The sequence below is a fragment of the Fusarium poae genome, chromosome 1 (assembly GCF_019609905.1).
Source record: "Fusarium poae strain DAOMC 252244 chromosome 1, whole genome shotgun sequence".
In the NCBI taxonomy this organism is placed as follows: Eukaryota; Fungi; Ascomycota; class Sordariomycetes; order Hypocreales; family Nectriaceae; genus Fusarium; species Fusarium poae.
In genome coordinates this window covers 1,991,359-2,006,722 of record NC_058399.1, presented here as the reverse complement: position 1 = coordinate 2,006,722, position 15,364 = coordinate 1,991,359, and the positions used below count along the sequence as shown (strand labels likewise).

The following is a 15,364-nucleotide window of genomic DNA, read 5'->3' as shown; positions in this document are numbered from 1 at the left end:
GCAACAGCACATATTGTTTGTCTTTCTTTCTGGAAGGGTGGGTGGATTTTGGAGTTTGGGTTATCTTGTACACAGAATTAGGAATCGGACTATGAATTCTTCAAAACACTTGTTTCGACTTTGATAGTGAATGTGATTATGATGTGTAAGACTATCAAGTGTCGCCTGTGATGTCGACTGGTGGTAAGAAATAGTACCATCTGTGTAATGTGGGGATCATGATTGATTGTTAGAACAAAGACGGACAACATCGTACTACTACTAGTCTACTATCTTTGTTGGTATGTTGAACGTGTGCTTGTTACCCCATAGATAGTGGATAAGAATGATCGGCCATTCATTATGCTGGCTGGCTGCACTCTTACACCATACTATCTATCTACATACCTAGAGAGCATAGTCTAGCATAGTAGCAGAGGCACGTGCCGTTTGGAGTCAAGTATCTGCCAGGTATGGCCCTTGTCAGATAGACGGACGGAGGCCGCCTGCGACGCGTCAATGTTCTGGCCATAATCGTGGAGGTTGGAGGCCGGCTACCGGATGCGCAGATGGTGCGTTGTGCGATGCTGGTGTTGTTGTGAGAGGGGCTGTGGTGTCCCATCTGGCAAGACAGAACAAGACACAGTGTACGTTTCGACATACCGAGGAAGCTTTGATTGGACAGATCAGCTTATAGACGCCCAAAACCACTATGAGTGGCGATTCTGACAGTATATGCACGGTACGGTACGTACGGAGAAGTAAGGGCGCTTGCGTCTACTGGAACCCCATCCAACCTGATAAAGTTGGGTTTCCTAGCGGGGCAGTGTTGTGTTGTCTTGGTGAGATGAAGCCATACTTAGAAATTCCAGTGTGCATTGATTGGTGAAGTGATGAAGACAGAATGTTCAAAGCAAAACATAGTCGCATATTTGTGTCTAATTCTGAGTTTATTTACTTTTTACTAGAGTATCCATTGGTTAATATACGTACCTGTTTGTCTTGTTCGCTTGTTTAGTTGTCTTCGTAGGTTTGTAACTCACTGAAGAGGCCTGATTTGACCGCCCACTATCAAACATAACCCAACCCAAAGTGGGCTTTGGCTTTGCTGATGCTTTCCCCCGTCTCCCATCAACCCTCTTCAGGCGGCGAAAGCGAAAAGGCAACTTTGGGGCCCCTCCTCTTCCCAGACTTATTAGCCCAGTCCTTTCCGGTCCCCGTTCAGCCCAGTTCAGTCGAGTCGACCAACCTAGACTAAGCCAAGCCTTTCCATATTAACCTCCACCACCCAGAGGCGACACTCGTCCAGGCCTCACTTCGTTTTTGTCTTGTTTTCTATTTCACACTCTTCATGACTGTAGCACTTTTCGCTCAGTGACGGACTTTCCGTCTACGACAATTCCTTCATCCTCACCACGCGACAAGATTCTCCCCTTCATCTATCTCTGACCCCGCCTCTAGCGACATCTCCCCGCCTCGACCGCCATATACAATACTTCTACTTCTACCTTGACCTTGACCATGACTGGCCCTGCCTCTCCCCAGGCCGAAGGTCCCACGTTTGCTCCTCCTCCGTTGCCCGCGGGTTGGATTGCTCAGTGGGATGGTACGAGCAAGAAATACTACTATGTCCAGCTGTCGACTGGTGTTTCGCAGTGGGATGTCCCTACCGAGCCCGCTAAGACGGGCAACACTCCTGCCCCTCCTGGTGAACACCCTTACGGGACTCCCAAGCCGCCTGAGCTGATCACGCACCCTGATGGATCACAAACTGTGCGCCATGCGGACGGTACCATGGAACCAATCATGCCCGATGGGTCTCGCGGTATAGATGGGCCCTCTGGAGATCGAGGACTCGGAGTAAGTCACTGCTACTGACTCTGTCCTGTTGCGACTCACTAACATGTGTGGACAGAGCATGGCTATGAACGCTTTGCTCGGCGGAAAGAACTCCGGTCATGGTGGTAGCGGTGGCGGAGGCAGCAGCTCCAGTCCATTGGGTAGCCTTGGCGGCCTTGCGAACCAATTCCTTGGTGGTAGTCATGGTGGTAGTGGCAGTGGCGGCGGTAGTAGCGGAGGTAACAAGCCTTCGGGTGCGGGCAAACTTGTTGGGCAACTGGCTCAGAGCTTCATGCACTCGGCTTCCCAGGAGAAGCCCCCCGCGCCTCAAAACTACCATAACAGTTCCGGCCAGAACTCGCAGCAGCAGCAGCAGCAGCATGGGGGAGGAGGTATTGCTGGTCAAATCATGGGCGGTGTAGCGACCATGTTTGGAGGGAAGCACGGCAGTAGTGTAGGTTTATATCGGTAGAGCTGGATGCCGTGCGCAAGACTAATGATGCGATAGGGACAAAACTCGAACTTTGGCTACAACTCTGGACAACAACAGCAGCAACAGGGTGGAGGAACATACTCTGGCCAAGCTCCCACTTACAACCCATCAGGCTCAGCTCCATCAGCACCTCCTGCTACTGGGGCGCATTCTTACAGTACGCCTTCCCCGAGCCAGCATCAGCAGCATGGCTCTCAACACCAATCTGGGCAGAGCCAGTCGTACGGATCACACCAACAGCAAGGCTCCCACCAGTCTTACAATGCGCACCAGCAACCTAGTGGTGGTCAACAGTATGGTAGCCAGCAGCATTCTAGCCCAACCCAGCAATACGGCTCGCATCAACAACAGCACGGGCCCAGTTCCCCCTATGGAAGCCATCAACAGCAGTCGGGTTCGCACCAGCAATATGGTGGAAGCTCTTTCGGAGGGAGCCCACACCTATCGCACAACAACTCGTTCCCGCCTCCGCCTCCAGGAGGTCCGCCCCAACAAGGACAACAACAAGGACAGCAGTATTTCCCCCCTCCCCCTGGACATCAATCGCAGCATCAGCCATCCGGGCAGGGTTATCCTGATACTAAAACCCACGGAGGCCAATTCGGCGGTGCACCAGACCAGCATTTACAAGGCTACAGTGCGCCCCCAACTGGTGGTTCCCAGCAGTATCCTCCTCCCCCACCTGGAGGACCTCCCGGGGGATACAACCCTTCCTACAATGGGGGGCATGGAAACCAGCAGCCCTCTTATGGTAATCAGTCGCACCACGGCAGCGGTGCTCCTCCTGTTCCTCACGGAAGCCATCCCCAACAACAATATGGGGGACCTTACTGAGGGGCTGACACAAAGCTGTACGGAAAAACCAAGAACCCATATTTTTTTTAGCCCTGTAGTGAAGAGAATCTGGTCATTTTTGATTCGAGATCGCGAGAGCTCATCAAGCCGGCCTCTTAGAGCCGTTTCTTTCACTACACATATGCATTTAACGACTGCATGTTCAAAATGGCAGTGTTTATCAACAATTATACATCGAATTGAGTATAGACATCAAGGCCTACAGATGGCCGAGAATGACGCGATGGGCAGAAGAGTTATGAGGAATATGATTAACGTAGATAGTAGAATGCATTTTACCAGCCCCCTTTTGTGTAGACGGCATCACAACTACTGAACCCGAGGATATCAATGCCCTTCTCATCAATTATTTTTCTTGTCTGCGCTATCCGCCGTCACGGCAATCGCTTGTAACCTCGAAGCTATGGATCTGGCCACAAACCAAGACACTACAGCGAGGACAACAATATAGCCGGCGGTTGGGACCAATGAGCGAGGGACGACGTTGAATAGATAGGGGTCGAGGATAAGATCCACGAGCACAGCTGGGGGATCCTTCATGAGAGCTTCATCATCAGTGAAGTAGTCCGCAGAAGCTTTAATTTGCAGTAGAAGAAGCGAGGCTTTGCGGTCCTTCTCTCCGGGCTGAAGGAACTCTTCGTGTAGTTCACCCCCTTTGTCTTGTTGTGAGAAGGCATAGCCTGCCAGTGACTGAATAAGCTCTGGGGTCTCCCATACGGTATCAAGCTCGAAAACGTCCAGAATAAAGCCTGTAGGTTGCTAAAGATCTCCTTTTAGCTTGTACAGTGAAATGGTTCTCTACATGGACTTACAATCGCAGCCCAGCAGACTCGAAACTCATACCGCTGCTCAGGGTTTAGGTTATCCAGAAGCACCCATGCCGCAGCACCAGAGGCATAATCTTTTGCTTTGGAGGGGAACACTCGGCTCAAATTTGTCCTGATCTCAGAGGTATCTGGTGTGAGGACTGGCAGTCTGAGATCGGCCAACGAGGGTTTCTGTTGAGGAATGGGCAATAGTGCGGGTGCTGTAAAGATGGTCTTTTCAACATTGGCGAGAACTGAAGTCAGTACCGCTGCTAGGACAAGCAAGTATAAGATTTGATTGTTCGACAAGAAAAACATAGCGGCGATTGACTAGGCAAGATCGATCGTCCCTTGTTACCCTCGTGGTCTGTATGTATTTGAGATGAAAGAGGCATGTTGTTACAAGCGTCACGTGTATTGGCTATATCCGCCAAACGCCCCGCTACCAACAACAGTACACATTCGTTTCTATAACCTCATTTGATATGGACAATGCTATGTGTATAAGAAGAAAGGGACTGAAAGGACTGCCATAATATATCTGTAGTCGTCTAATGGCTTCAAGAGGAAAGTGAGCTCTATTGTTGTATTCTTGATTCTTCAATGTAGGTAGTTAGGTTAGTTAAGATTTTGCCGATTGTAACGACATAACAATATTCTCCAGAGCATATGTCAATTCGAGCAAGGGTCTTTAGTAAACATTGTTTCTTGATTGTCCAGGTGGTCAGTGCAGGTCCGCTCATTTAAGAGCTCTTCATGATCATGGATTCTGTTTATTGCAAAGCCATCCCTTTTAAGACGTTAAAAGTCTACTTAATAACTGCGCAAAAGATGTAATTATTGATTCGCTTTATTCAATCTTGGATTCCTTCCTGGTACACCTCCTGAAGTTTCAAGTTCTGAATTTGATTTCCTGATACCACATGGTAGACAAACATCATCTCAACAACATCGGCAGTGAGTTAGATTTGGTTGTCATTGACTCTCTACGGAGTAGATGAACCCCAGATCATGGGAACGCTTTTGTGATATTATCTCGAGTTATGTACTCTGTAAACCCTTGTGAGCATTACCTGCCAATGTCGGTATTTGCCCAACAATACGAGGTCGAATCTTTCAGGGTTTAGGGGTTGAGCTGAGAGTTCGAGGACCTGGCTGTCAATCGATAATTTGTGATCGTGCGTACGATGAGCCGATAAAGCTTGGGCCTCTTGAGGCTATTTGTAATCCAACATGTAACTTGTCACAACGAAGATGGTCGACTGAGCTCAAGGCGATGACGATACACACTGGGAGGTCCGCAGGATCAACCTAGCTCGAACGGTAACATGCTTTCGAGCTCAAGAACCCTTCCTGTATCTCTGGATGTCTTGAACAAACCAGGAGGCGAAAGGTGATGGGGAATGGAAGCTATGGATCCGGGTACGTACTTAAAATAGCAGGGATATAGTTAAACAACCGACTGGGACCTAGAGCAGGGGTCGGTTGCTAAAAGGTAGCTTTTCATATTTCCGAAGTGAAAAAGAGAAAGCAAGTGATGGAGTAGTTGTCTGTATGTACAGAGTAGACAAAGAACAATCACTAATGAACTGTGATCTTTCTTCCTCCTGATGTTCCCAATAAACTCTATTTTTGGTTAGAAGACGGCTCAGAGACTTGACTTCCTTCCAATGGGGCTTGCAGTTCATAACAGAGGCGAAATGAAAGTCTGAGCAGAGATGAGACGTCGTCAAATATGGACCCATGGATCGTCGTCTAAAGAGAGACACCAATATCTCGGTGTTGGACGGGAGCTGGGAGGACGGACGGACACCTGCCTACTAACCCGGTTCGTTGGATTCGAGTAATATCAGGCAGCTGGGCTCTCTATAACGTTATACTGGACAGAATAACTTACCTTTGAATTGTTAAGCCGTTATCAATTTTTTGCTCGAGCGGTGAAGCGCAAGAACAACGGACAAGATGGAAACAACGGAGCGGTAGGTGATGTACAGTCCAATGGAAGGCGCTTCGGGACCAGTAAAGCTCCAGAGGGTCCCCGTAGGTCCCTTTGGTAACCCCTGGGGCCCTGGCAGCCGGCCAACAGGCATCGGCAGCGAAAAGCGCCAGCAGGGCGTTGCAGAACGCGCTTGCCCCTTTCCAGCCCAGGCACGCCTCGAAATCAACAAATCCACAGCCAGTCCAATCCAATCCTTGCCCAGCAAAGACTCCCCTGTCTGCCAAATTTCCCCCACCACCGCTAACTTATCACCAAACTAAACATTCGCCCTCTCGTCCCACTCCGCTTTACTTTACTTTGCTTTCTCTTCCTCCTCCTCATCAGCCAAGTCATTGTTGTAAAAGCCTTGCCTGGCCTGTTCTTTTTTGTCGTCCTTTTCTCTGTGGTCCCTCTTCTTTGCTCTTGCATACTTCCTCCATCTCCATACTTGTAAATCAACAACATCTGCAAACATGCGTGAGGTCATTAGCATCAACGGTAAGTTGTCGCTCCCTTTCTATACTCTGGCCTTTCACCGCATCTTCTTTTTCACCATGAACCACTGTCGTGCTAACTGAGCTCTTATAGTCGGACAGGCTGGTTGCCAAATCGCCAACTCCTGTTGGGAGGTGAGTTTCTTGCAACCTTTTTGTTTTGTTTATTTTCATATTTACTGACCATGTCCTTAGCTTTACTGCCTCGAGCACGGTATCCAGGTACACAACTACCCCTCGATTTGTCAACAAACAAATATCACGTCGTTCAAATACACTAACTACCTCTAGCCTGATGGTTACCTCACCGAGGAGCGCAAGGCGCAGGACCCCGATCAGGGATTTAGCACATTCTTCTCAGAGACTGGTAGGAATATAGCTCTCGTTTCCAAACCGCCCCTTCCTTCTGACACCTTTCTCTAGGCAACGGAAAGCATGTTCCCCGAGCCATCTACTGCGATTTGGAGCCCAATGTCGTCGATGAGGTCCGCACTGGTGCTTACCGCAACCTCTTCCACCCCGAGATGATGATCACCGGCAAGGAGGACGCTTCCAACAACTATGCTCGTGGCCATTACACTGTCGGCAAGGAGCTTATCGACGGTGTCCTCGACAAGATTCGCCGGGTTGCCGACAACTGTGCTGGTCTCCAGGGTTTCCTCGTCTTCCACTCCTTCGGTGGTGGTACTGGATCTGGTTTCGGTGCTCTCCTCATGGAGCGCCTGTCCGTCGACTACGGCAAGAAGAGCAAGCTGGAGTTTTGTGTTTACCCTGCTCCTCAGACCGCTACCTCAGTCGTCGAGCCCTACAACTCTATCCTCACTACACACACTACTCTTGAGCACTCTGACTGCTCCTTCATGGTCGACAACGAGGCCATCTACGACATCTGCCGCCGAAACCTCGGTCTTGAGCGCCCTAACTACGAGAACCTGAACCGTCTTATTGCTCAGGGTAGGTTTTGTCAATATTGATGATATCTAGGACGTTTGACTAACAGCACATAGTCGTCTCTTCCATTACTGCTTCCCTCCGATTCGACGGTTCCCTCAACGTCGACTTGAACGAGTTCCAGACCAACCTGGTCCCTTACCCCCGAATCCACTTCCCCCTCGTCGCTTACTCTCCTGTGATCTCGGCCGCCAAGGCCGCTCATGAGGCCAACTCCGTTCAGGAGATGACCATGTCTTGCTTCGAGCCTAACAACCAGATGGTCAAGTGTGACCCTCGCCACGGCAAGTACATGGCCACTTGCTTGTTATACCGTGGTGACGTCGTCCCCAACGACGCCCACGCCGCCGTTGCTACCCTTAAGACCAAGCGAACCATCCAGTTCGTCGACTGGTGCCCTACTGGTTTCAAGCTTGGTATCTGCTACCAGGCTCCCGAGAACGTGCCCAATGGTGACCTCGCCAAGGTCAGCCGCGCTGTGTAAGTTCATCTCGTAGTTACCTCCTGAATGACAATATGAGTTCTAACATATTATAGCTGCATGCTCTCAAACACCACCGCCATTGCCGAGGCCTGGTCTTCCCTCTCCCTCAAGTTCGATCTTATGCACAGCAAGCGTGCCTTCGTCCACTGGTACGTTGGTGAGGGTATGGAGGAAGGTGAGTTCTCAGAGGCTCGCGAGGATCTCGCTGCCCTGGAACGCGATTACGAGGAGGTTGCTACCGACTCCATGGGCGAGGAGGAGATGGAGGCTGAGTACTAAGCGGTGATGGATGCAATGACTGGATTACTATCTTTGAACCAGTTTTAGCCTGCTACCGACAGAGAGGTGTATTTTCTTATTTTCGCAAAGGTTAAGCCAAAACGAGTTTTAATGCCAAAAGACCAAGATCTGTACAAGGGTTCCTGTGTCTTTTATATCAAAATTGTCCGAGTCGAAGGCATTGCGTGAGGCAGTCCTGTACTGTAGTTGCTAGTATTGTAGTTGTAATACCGCAAAGATACCTCTCACAACTCAATCCCATTGCCTTGTTACTTATGGTTAGATGTGAACTAAACTCACGGAACGCGGGGAAAGACACGGGTTTCGAACCGTTTCTGTAATTGTAATGGCAGTAGTACGTTAGATGCCCGTACTGTGAACGGCATGTACCGAGCCCCGAAGCTCGGCCCACGTTGGGGTTGGGGCCGATAGTACGCGAACCGGCATCCATTACTTAGACCTCCAGCAAACACGGCATTTTATCCTCTTGAACCGGTGTCGATCGAATTCCACGAACATTGCATCAAAAACAACAAGAATCAGAGTCATGAGTCTCTTGCGATCCAGTGTGTGCAGAGCATGCCGACGCTCACAGCAAATCCGTTGGCACAGAGGCTTTGCGACAGCCAGCAGCGGCATCTCGCATGATAACCGTGTTAAGCTGGTGGAGGTTGGTCCTCGAGATGGACTGCAGAATGAGAAGATGTCAATTCCCCTGGAAACAAAGATTGAACTTATCGAGCGGTTAGCTCGAACAGGAGTTTCTACTATTGAGGCTGGTTCTTTTGTGGCTCCGAAATGGGTTCCTCAGGTAAGTTTAGCTATTGCAGCATTGATGCCACGATATGCTGACAGCTGTCGCACTGTAGATGAACAATTCAAGCGAAATCCTTCAGCATATCCTCGACGGAAAGATTTCGTCTCCCGGCCCAATCTCATACTCTTTTCTTGCCCCGAACAATAAGGGATTTCAGTCTGCCGCGGACATCCTCGATGCCAACACCGGCAAGTTTGCAACGCAACTGAACCCAGCAACTGCAGAGGAAGAGGTGACAAAGCCAAGCGTTGAGGTCGCAGTGTTTGCTGCTGCTACTGAGAGCTTCACACAGAAGAATCTCAATTGTGATATCAAGACTTCGCTAGAGCGTTTCAAGGAGGTGATTCGAGATTCCAAGGGCCTAGGCCTTCGTGTTCGAGCCTATATTTCTGTAGTTCTGGGATGCCCTTTTGAAGGATTTGAAGTCGACCCCCATCGGGTCGCAGAGATCGCTACAGACCTTCTGGAGGCGGGAGCCGATGAGATCTCTCTTGGTGACACTACAGGCATGGGTACAGCCCCTCGAACGGCAACTCTCCTTCAGTGTATGTCGGCGGCAGGCATCCGAACAGAAGATATTGCCATGCACTTCCACGACACCTACGGCCAAGCTTTAGTGAACACTGCCGTTTCCCTGGAACACGGTATTCGAACGTTTGATAGCAGTGTTGGTGGTCTGGGTGGTTGCCCTTACAGCCCTGGTGCGACTGGCAATGTCTCAACCGAGAACATGGTTTATTTCATGGAGACTCTAGGTATGAGTACCGGTATCAACCTGGATGCCATGTCTGACATTGGAGCGTGGATCACAAAGGAGCTCGGTAAGGAGAATGGAAGCACAGTTGGCAAGGCAGTTCTGGGAGCTCGAACCCGAGCTATAGAAAACGCAGCTAGGGAAGCTATCAAGGCTAAAACCCAGGGCAATTAGCAAGCTTGATAACTGCATACTTGGGGTCTAGCGTTCTTTTGAAAGCACTTGACGATGATTCAAGCTTGTAAACTCATTTAACATATCTAAGAAACCTATATTGTCGTTTAACAACCCAATAATCACTCCAAGGTTATACTCGCATGTCATGTGATGTCACTGTTGCTTGTATGTGGAGGTGGGTTTATCGGCCGTGCGTCGCCTTTGGGCTGGCGCAGCTAGACTAAGGTAGAGAGTCCCCACTCTGGTGAAGCAAGCTCAACCTCCTCCAACCTCTTGGGCCATTTCCCAACTCCATCCAAGCTTCGCGATCGGCTCCTGTATCGTGTCCTCCTTCGCCCATTTCGCCTCAACCTTTCCCGCCTATTTACCGACATTTCGCCCATCATGGCGGATCCTCGCGAGTCGTCCTCGTACTCGGTCATACCCAGAATTCGATACAACACCGTCGGCGGAGTCAACGGTCCCCTCGTCATCCTCGACAACGTACGTCGTCATTCCCCCAAACTCCAGTCGCCTCGGCCAGTTTGAGCTGACAACAATAGGTCAAATTCCCGCGATACAATGAGATTGTGACGCTCACCCTTCCCGATGGAACTGAGCGCTCAGGTCAAGTCCTGGAAGCTCGAGGTTAGTACAGCTACTATCCCAGTGCAAGTAATGACGCGGAATATGCTGACATAGAAACACAGGTGACCGAGCTGTCGTTCAGGTACTTTGAATGAATACGATGCGAAGTAATATGGAGGTTGACGAACTATCTAGGTCTTCGAGGGTACTTCCGGTATTGATGTCAAGAAGGTAGGCGGTATCGCGATTTATATTGGCGGACATTGAGCTAAGGCAACCATAGACCAAAGTCAAGTTCACCGGCGAGAGCTTGAAGATTGGTGTGTCCGAGGACATGCTTGGTCGTATTTTTGATGGATCTGGTCGAGCTATTGATAAGGGTCCAAAGGTGTTGGCCGAGGACTACCTCGACATCAATGGTTCTCCCATCAACCCCTACTCTCGAGTAAGGCTTCTGCCAAACGCTTCCATGAGACAATCTAACAATGAACCAGGAATATCCCGAAGAGATGATCTCGACCGGTATTTCTGCTATCGACACCATGAACTCGATTGCCCGAGGACAGAAGATTCCTATTTTCTCCGCCTCTGGTCTGCCTCACAACGAAATCGCCGCCCAGATTTGTCGACAGGCTGGTCTCGTCCAGAAGCAGGGCATCACCAACAAGGGTGTTCATGATGGCCACGAGGAGAACTTCTCCATCGTTTTCGGTGCCATGGGTGTTAACTTGGAAACCGCCCGCTTCTTCACCCGCGATTTTGAGGAGAACGGCAGTCTGGAGCGCACTACTCTCTTCCTTAACCTTGCCAACGATCCTACGTAAGTAATAGGCCAAATCATTGTCTGTCTTAACAACTGACATCCTGTTTAGTATCGAGCGTATCATTACTCCTCGTCTCGCTCTTACCACTGCCGAATACTACGCTTATCAGCTCGAGAAGCACGTTCTGGTCATTCTTACTGATCTTTCCGCTTACTGTGATGCCCTTCGAGAAGTTTCAGCCGCTCGAGAAGAAGTACCAGGTCGACGTGGTTATCCCGGTTACATGTACACTGATTTGTCCACCATCTACGAACGAGCCGGTCGTGTCGAGGGTCGAAACGGTTCCATTACTCAGATTCCTATTCTGACCATGCCCAACGACGATATTACTCACCCCATTCCCGATTTGACAGGTTACATTACTGAGGGTCAGGTTTTCATTGACCGAGCTCTCGACAACCGTGGTATCTACCCACCCATCAACGTGCTGCCTTCGCTGTCTCGTCTGATGAAGTCTGCTATTGGTGAGGGTATGACCCGAAAGGATCACGGTGATGTTTCCAACCAGCTGTACGCCAAGTACGCTATCGGTCGTGACGCCGCAGCCATGAAGGCTGTCGTCGGTGAGGAGGCCTTGTCTGCCGAAGACAAGCTATCCCTCGAGTTCCTGGAGAAGTTCGAGCGCCAGTTCATTAGCCAGGGCCAGTACGAGTCTCGATCCATTTACGAGTCCCTCGACCTTGCATGGAGCCTGCTCCGTATCTACCCCAAGGAGCTTCTCAATCGTATCCCCGCCAAGGTTCTCAACGAGTTCTACCAGCGAGCCGCCAAGGAGTCCAAGTCCAAGGGCAAGGCCCGAGCAGACACCGAGGCCCGCGGCCAGCAGCAGACAGAAGAGAACCTGATCGACGCATGAGGGGACGACTTGTCAGCATTTTGATAGATAGTATAATGAGCGCGCGCAAGATGGAAGAGCAGACAGAGCAACTTGTTTTTAAGTGGATTGTTTTCATGCTGTCTTTGAAAGGAAGCTGTAGATCGGAGAAAGAGTAGGCACGTGGGTAAAGACAGGGAGGCGAGCTAATGCAATTCAACCAACCTTGTACCTGACGTGGTTTGCCTATCATGACGAGTAGTGGAAACGAATGAGTGAGTTATCATGATGAGTGGCTGCATTTGGCTGTCATGGCTTCTCTAGGCAGTAAAAGGACCAATGATAAAATCAATCATGTCTAAAAGTGGAACTACAGTGTTGAAAATTCAAGCTACGCACATTGCCCCCCAACGCCGCCCAACTTTTTTAAAGGTTGGTAATTAATTACTGGGCAAACGTAATACGAGAATAAACAGTCGAGATAGAATCTGGGCTTTTTCATAAAAACCATTTCTGTCGACCCAAAATGGAGGAAGACAGACGACAGACCGATCTTGGCACAGCAGCCGATATCGAAGAGGCCCAGCTCGCTCAGGCCAGCCCATCCCCCGCCATTGAAAATGAGACAGAGTCAGCAGCACAAGCACAGAACGGGGCCACGCCGCTGAAGCAGCCCAAGAAGAGATTCATAGGGAAAAGAATCGCTAATGAGGTTGCTGCAAAGAATGGATCATCGGGGGCCGCAGGTGCGAGTGGCGCTGTCGCAAGTACGTGAAAATGATAAAAATCCAAAGCCAGAAAGTGAAGATATGCTCATGCTGTATAGCTGCCAAACCTCGAAGAGCGCCCAGACTATTGAATCAAGTTCCCAAGGAGATTCTCGAAAATCCTGATCTAAAGGCTGCTATTGCTCTGCTACCCGCCAACTACAACTTTGAGATTCCAAAGACCATTCATCGTATCCAGACTTCAGGCTCCAAGAGAGTTGCGCTCCAGATGCCCGAAGGTCTTCTTCTTTTTGCTACTACCATCTCCGACATCCTGACACAGTTCTGCCCGGGTATTGAGACTCTGATCATGGGAGATGTGACCTACGGTGCATGCTGTATCGATGATTATACTGCGAGGGCCCTTGGCTGCGACTTGCTGGTGCACTATGCTCACAGCTGTCTCATCCCTGTCGATGTGACTACCATCAAGACACTCTACGTCTTTGTCGATATCAGCATCGATGCGACGCATCTTCTAGCATCTTTGGAACGCAACTTTGCTAGTGGCAAGACCATTGCCGTTGTCGGAACCATCCAGTTCAATGCCACTATTCATGGCGTCAGGAGCAGTCTCGAACGGGGTGGTTTCCGTGTGCTTGTTCCGCAGATTGCCCCTCTGAGTAAAGGTGAGATTCTGGGCTGTACATCCCCTCGTCTTACGGAAGATGACAAGATTGATCTGATCTTATACCTTGGTGATGGTCGTTTCCACCTTGAGAGTATCATGATCCACAACCCTACTATCCCAGCATACCGATACGATCCCTATTCCCGCAAGCTGACTCGTGAGACCTACGGCCACGAGGAGATGCAGTCTCTTCGACGAACCGCCATTCAGAGTGCTCGCACAGCGCGTAAATGGGGCTTGATTCTTGGTGCCCTGGGTCGTCAGGGCAACCCACACACGCTGGGCCTCATCGAGAAGGAACTCAAGGCTCGGGGTATCCCCATAGTGCATCTTTTGCTGAGCGAGATCTTCCCAGGCAAGCTCGCGCTCATGTCGGATGTCGAATGCTGGGTGCAGGTGGCTTGCCCACGTTTGAGCATTGATTGGGGATACGCTTTCCCGAGGCCGTTACTGACACCTTACGAGGCGTTGGTAGCGCTAGGAGAGAAACAAGATTGGGGGGATGGTGTGTATCCCATGGATTATTATGGAAAGGATGGGTTGGGCAGGACGAGGCCTTTGCAGATTGCCTCATAGATATCACCAATACAAGAAACGAGACACGATTTTCCAATTTGAATCTTTGAAGGGTTTATTGTTATATGATTATGCCTATGTTATGGGCGGTTGTAAGACCCCTATCGTAGCTCTCTTCTCAAACGACCAACTTGGTTGGCCTCATAACAGAGTTGTGCTCTTTCGCTGTTGCAGGGACATGATGCCATGGTACGTTGCTTTTTCCGGAGCAGAGCTGTATCTTCGGACCAACGAATGTTAAAAAGATAGGTCTTCGTTATAGTCAAGTGCCACAAGAGATGTCCAGGAACGACTTCCTCCAATCAAGTTTCCTGGGGTCATATGGCTTTTATAACGGTACATTGACCTAACAATCGCTTGTATTGCGAGAGCTTGTATTTCAAACCCAACCGGAGTGGATAGGCGAATCGAGTAAGTTTCGAGAACTCTGCTAATATTCATGGTGCATTGGCGGTTCCAACAGGTTCAGGTCGATTGGCGAACATAAGCTTGTACTTGACAATCTCAACCACCTCAAAGTTCTCGCCCTGCTCTTCTGACTCTCCCCCGGAGCCGATTATTTTCTTGTTTTCCCTTTTTCGTATCACGGCCATTGCTTTAGGCAGCTTCTTGACTTCACCAGTCAGACGTTGATGTTGACCAACGTAGAGATGGACCTGCTTCATCCATGCTGAACCCTCCGCACCCGGGACATAATCGGGGAAGTCGAGTCTTCCAACATCGACACCACCGAGAGCTTCGCCATCGGAGTTTTGGGGTAAGTTGAGAGTTCCTTGTAGCTCTAGAAGAGCAAGGCCTGAAGGTGTCTGTAAGAGTTGCGGTAATGGACTAGATACCGTAGAATCTTTGGTGGGAGGATATAGCTTGGCCGAAGACATTGGTGCAGGAATATGGGATATTTATGGGTGGTTTTCTGTTGATCTTAATGGAACAACCTGAACGTCTTATGAGAGAACTGTCATGAGTGTTCATTCATCTCAGATATCATGGAACTCTCTCTCCACAGGCCCAGAAGTCATGCAAGTACGTACCGAGGCCAGCACCACGTACGAACTCATTGTAAATTCCGGCGTTTGGCACAGTGTGGAGTTCAACGATTTTGAGGTCTCTGTAACCCCAAGCGGGGCAGAAAAACGGAGAAAGGCAATTCTTTTACCCGACAAGTTCAAAAGGTGCTTTGATTGGCAACGAATTTCAGCCGTGGGGAGCCCTAGCGAGGCGCACTTTCCCATTTTCTCGAATTCGCTGTGAAATTTACAACCTCATCATCCTCCACTAA

The 15,364-nt window shown here is 49.8% G+C and overlaps 7 protein-coding genes across 7 annotated transcripts; 5 read left to right on the top strand and 2 right to left on the bottom strand.

Moving 5' to 3' along the window:
- Nucleotides 1-1,500: 1,500 nt before the first annotated feature.
- Nucleotides 1,501-3,145, top strand: FPOAC1_000667 (uncharacterized protein; the record flags this gene model as incomplete). Its single annotated transcript, XM_044845278.1, has 3 exons — nt 1,501-1,839; nt 1,895-2,272; nt 2,327-3,145. The coding sequence occupies 3 exons, from the start codon at nt 1,501-1,503 to the stop codon at nt 3,143-3,145; spliced, it is 1,536 nt and encodes a 511-aa protein (XP_044711194.1).
- A 363-nt stretch (nt 3,146-3,508) lies between these two features.
- On the bottom strand, nt 3,509-4,290 carry FPOAC1_000666 (uncharacterized protein; the record flags this gene model as incomplete). The annotated part of the gene is made up of 2 exons (XM_044845277.1): nt 3,509-3,925; nt 3,979-4,290. 2 exons carry the CDS (start codon nt 4,288-4,290, stop codon nt 3,509-3,511), a joined length of 729 nt encoding a protein of 242 aa, XP_044711193.1.
- A 2,133-nt stretch (nt 4,291-6,423) lies between these two features.
- On the top strand, nt 6,424-8,158 carry TUB1_2 (alpha-tubulin; the record flags this gene model as incomplete). The annotated part of the gene is made up of 7 exons (XM_044845276.1): nt 6,424-6,448; nt 6,539-6,579; nt 6,640-6,666; nt 6,736-6,811; nt 6,868-7,398; nt 7,452-7,875; nt 7,933-8,158. The coding sequence occupies 7 exons, from the start codon at nt 6,424-6,426 to the stop codon at nt 8,156-8,158; spliced, it is 1,350 nt and encodes a 449-aa protein (XP_044711192.1).
- Nucleotides 8,159-8,705: 547 nt separating this feature from the next.
- On the top strand, nt 8,706-9,903 carry FPOAC1_000664 (uncharacterized protein; the record flags this gene model as incomplete). Its single annotated transcript, XM_044845275.1, has 2 exons — nt 8,706-8,969; nt 9,028-9,903. The coding sequence occupies 2 exons, from the start codon at nt 8,706-8,708 to the stop codon at nt 9,901-9,903; spliced, it is 1,140 nt and encodes a 379-aa protein (XP_044711191.1).
- Nucleotides 9,904-10,290: 387 nt separating this feature from the next.
- On the top strand, nt 10,291-12,153 carry VMA2 (Vacuolar ATP synthase subunit B; the record flags this gene model as incomplete). The annotated part of the gene is made up of 7 exons (XM_044845274.1): nt 10,291-10,389; nt 10,449-10,533; nt 10,596-10,615; nt 10,669-10,704; nt 10,757-10,918; nt 10,968-11,293; nt 11,346-12,153. 7 exons carry the CDS (start codon nt 10,291-10,293, stop codon nt 12,151-12,153), a joined length of 1,536 nt encoding a protein of 511 aa, XP_044711190.1.
- A 484-nt stretch (nt 12,154-12,637) lies between these two features.
- Nucleotides 12,638-14,085, top strand: DPH1 (Diphthamide biosynthesis protein 1; the record flags this gene model as incomplete). The annotated part of the gene is made up of 2 exons (XM_044845273.1): nt 12,638-12,878; nt 12,938-14,085. The coding sequence occupies 2 exons, from the start codon at nt 12,638-12,640 to the stop codon at nt 14,083-14,085; spliced, it is 1,389 nt and encodes a 462-aa protein (XP_044711189.1).
- A 437-nt stretch (nt 14,086-14,522) lies between these two features.
- FPOAC1_000661 (uncharacterized protein) lies at nt 14,523-14,963 on the bottom strand (the record flags this gene model as incomplete). The annotated part of the gene is made up of 1 exon (XM_044845272.1): nt 14,523-14,963. One exon carries the CDS (start codon nt 14,961-14,963, stop codon nt 14,523-14,525), a length of 441 nt encoding a protein of 146 aa, XP_044711188.1.
- Between the last annotated feature and the right edge of the window lie 401 nt (nt 14,964-15,364).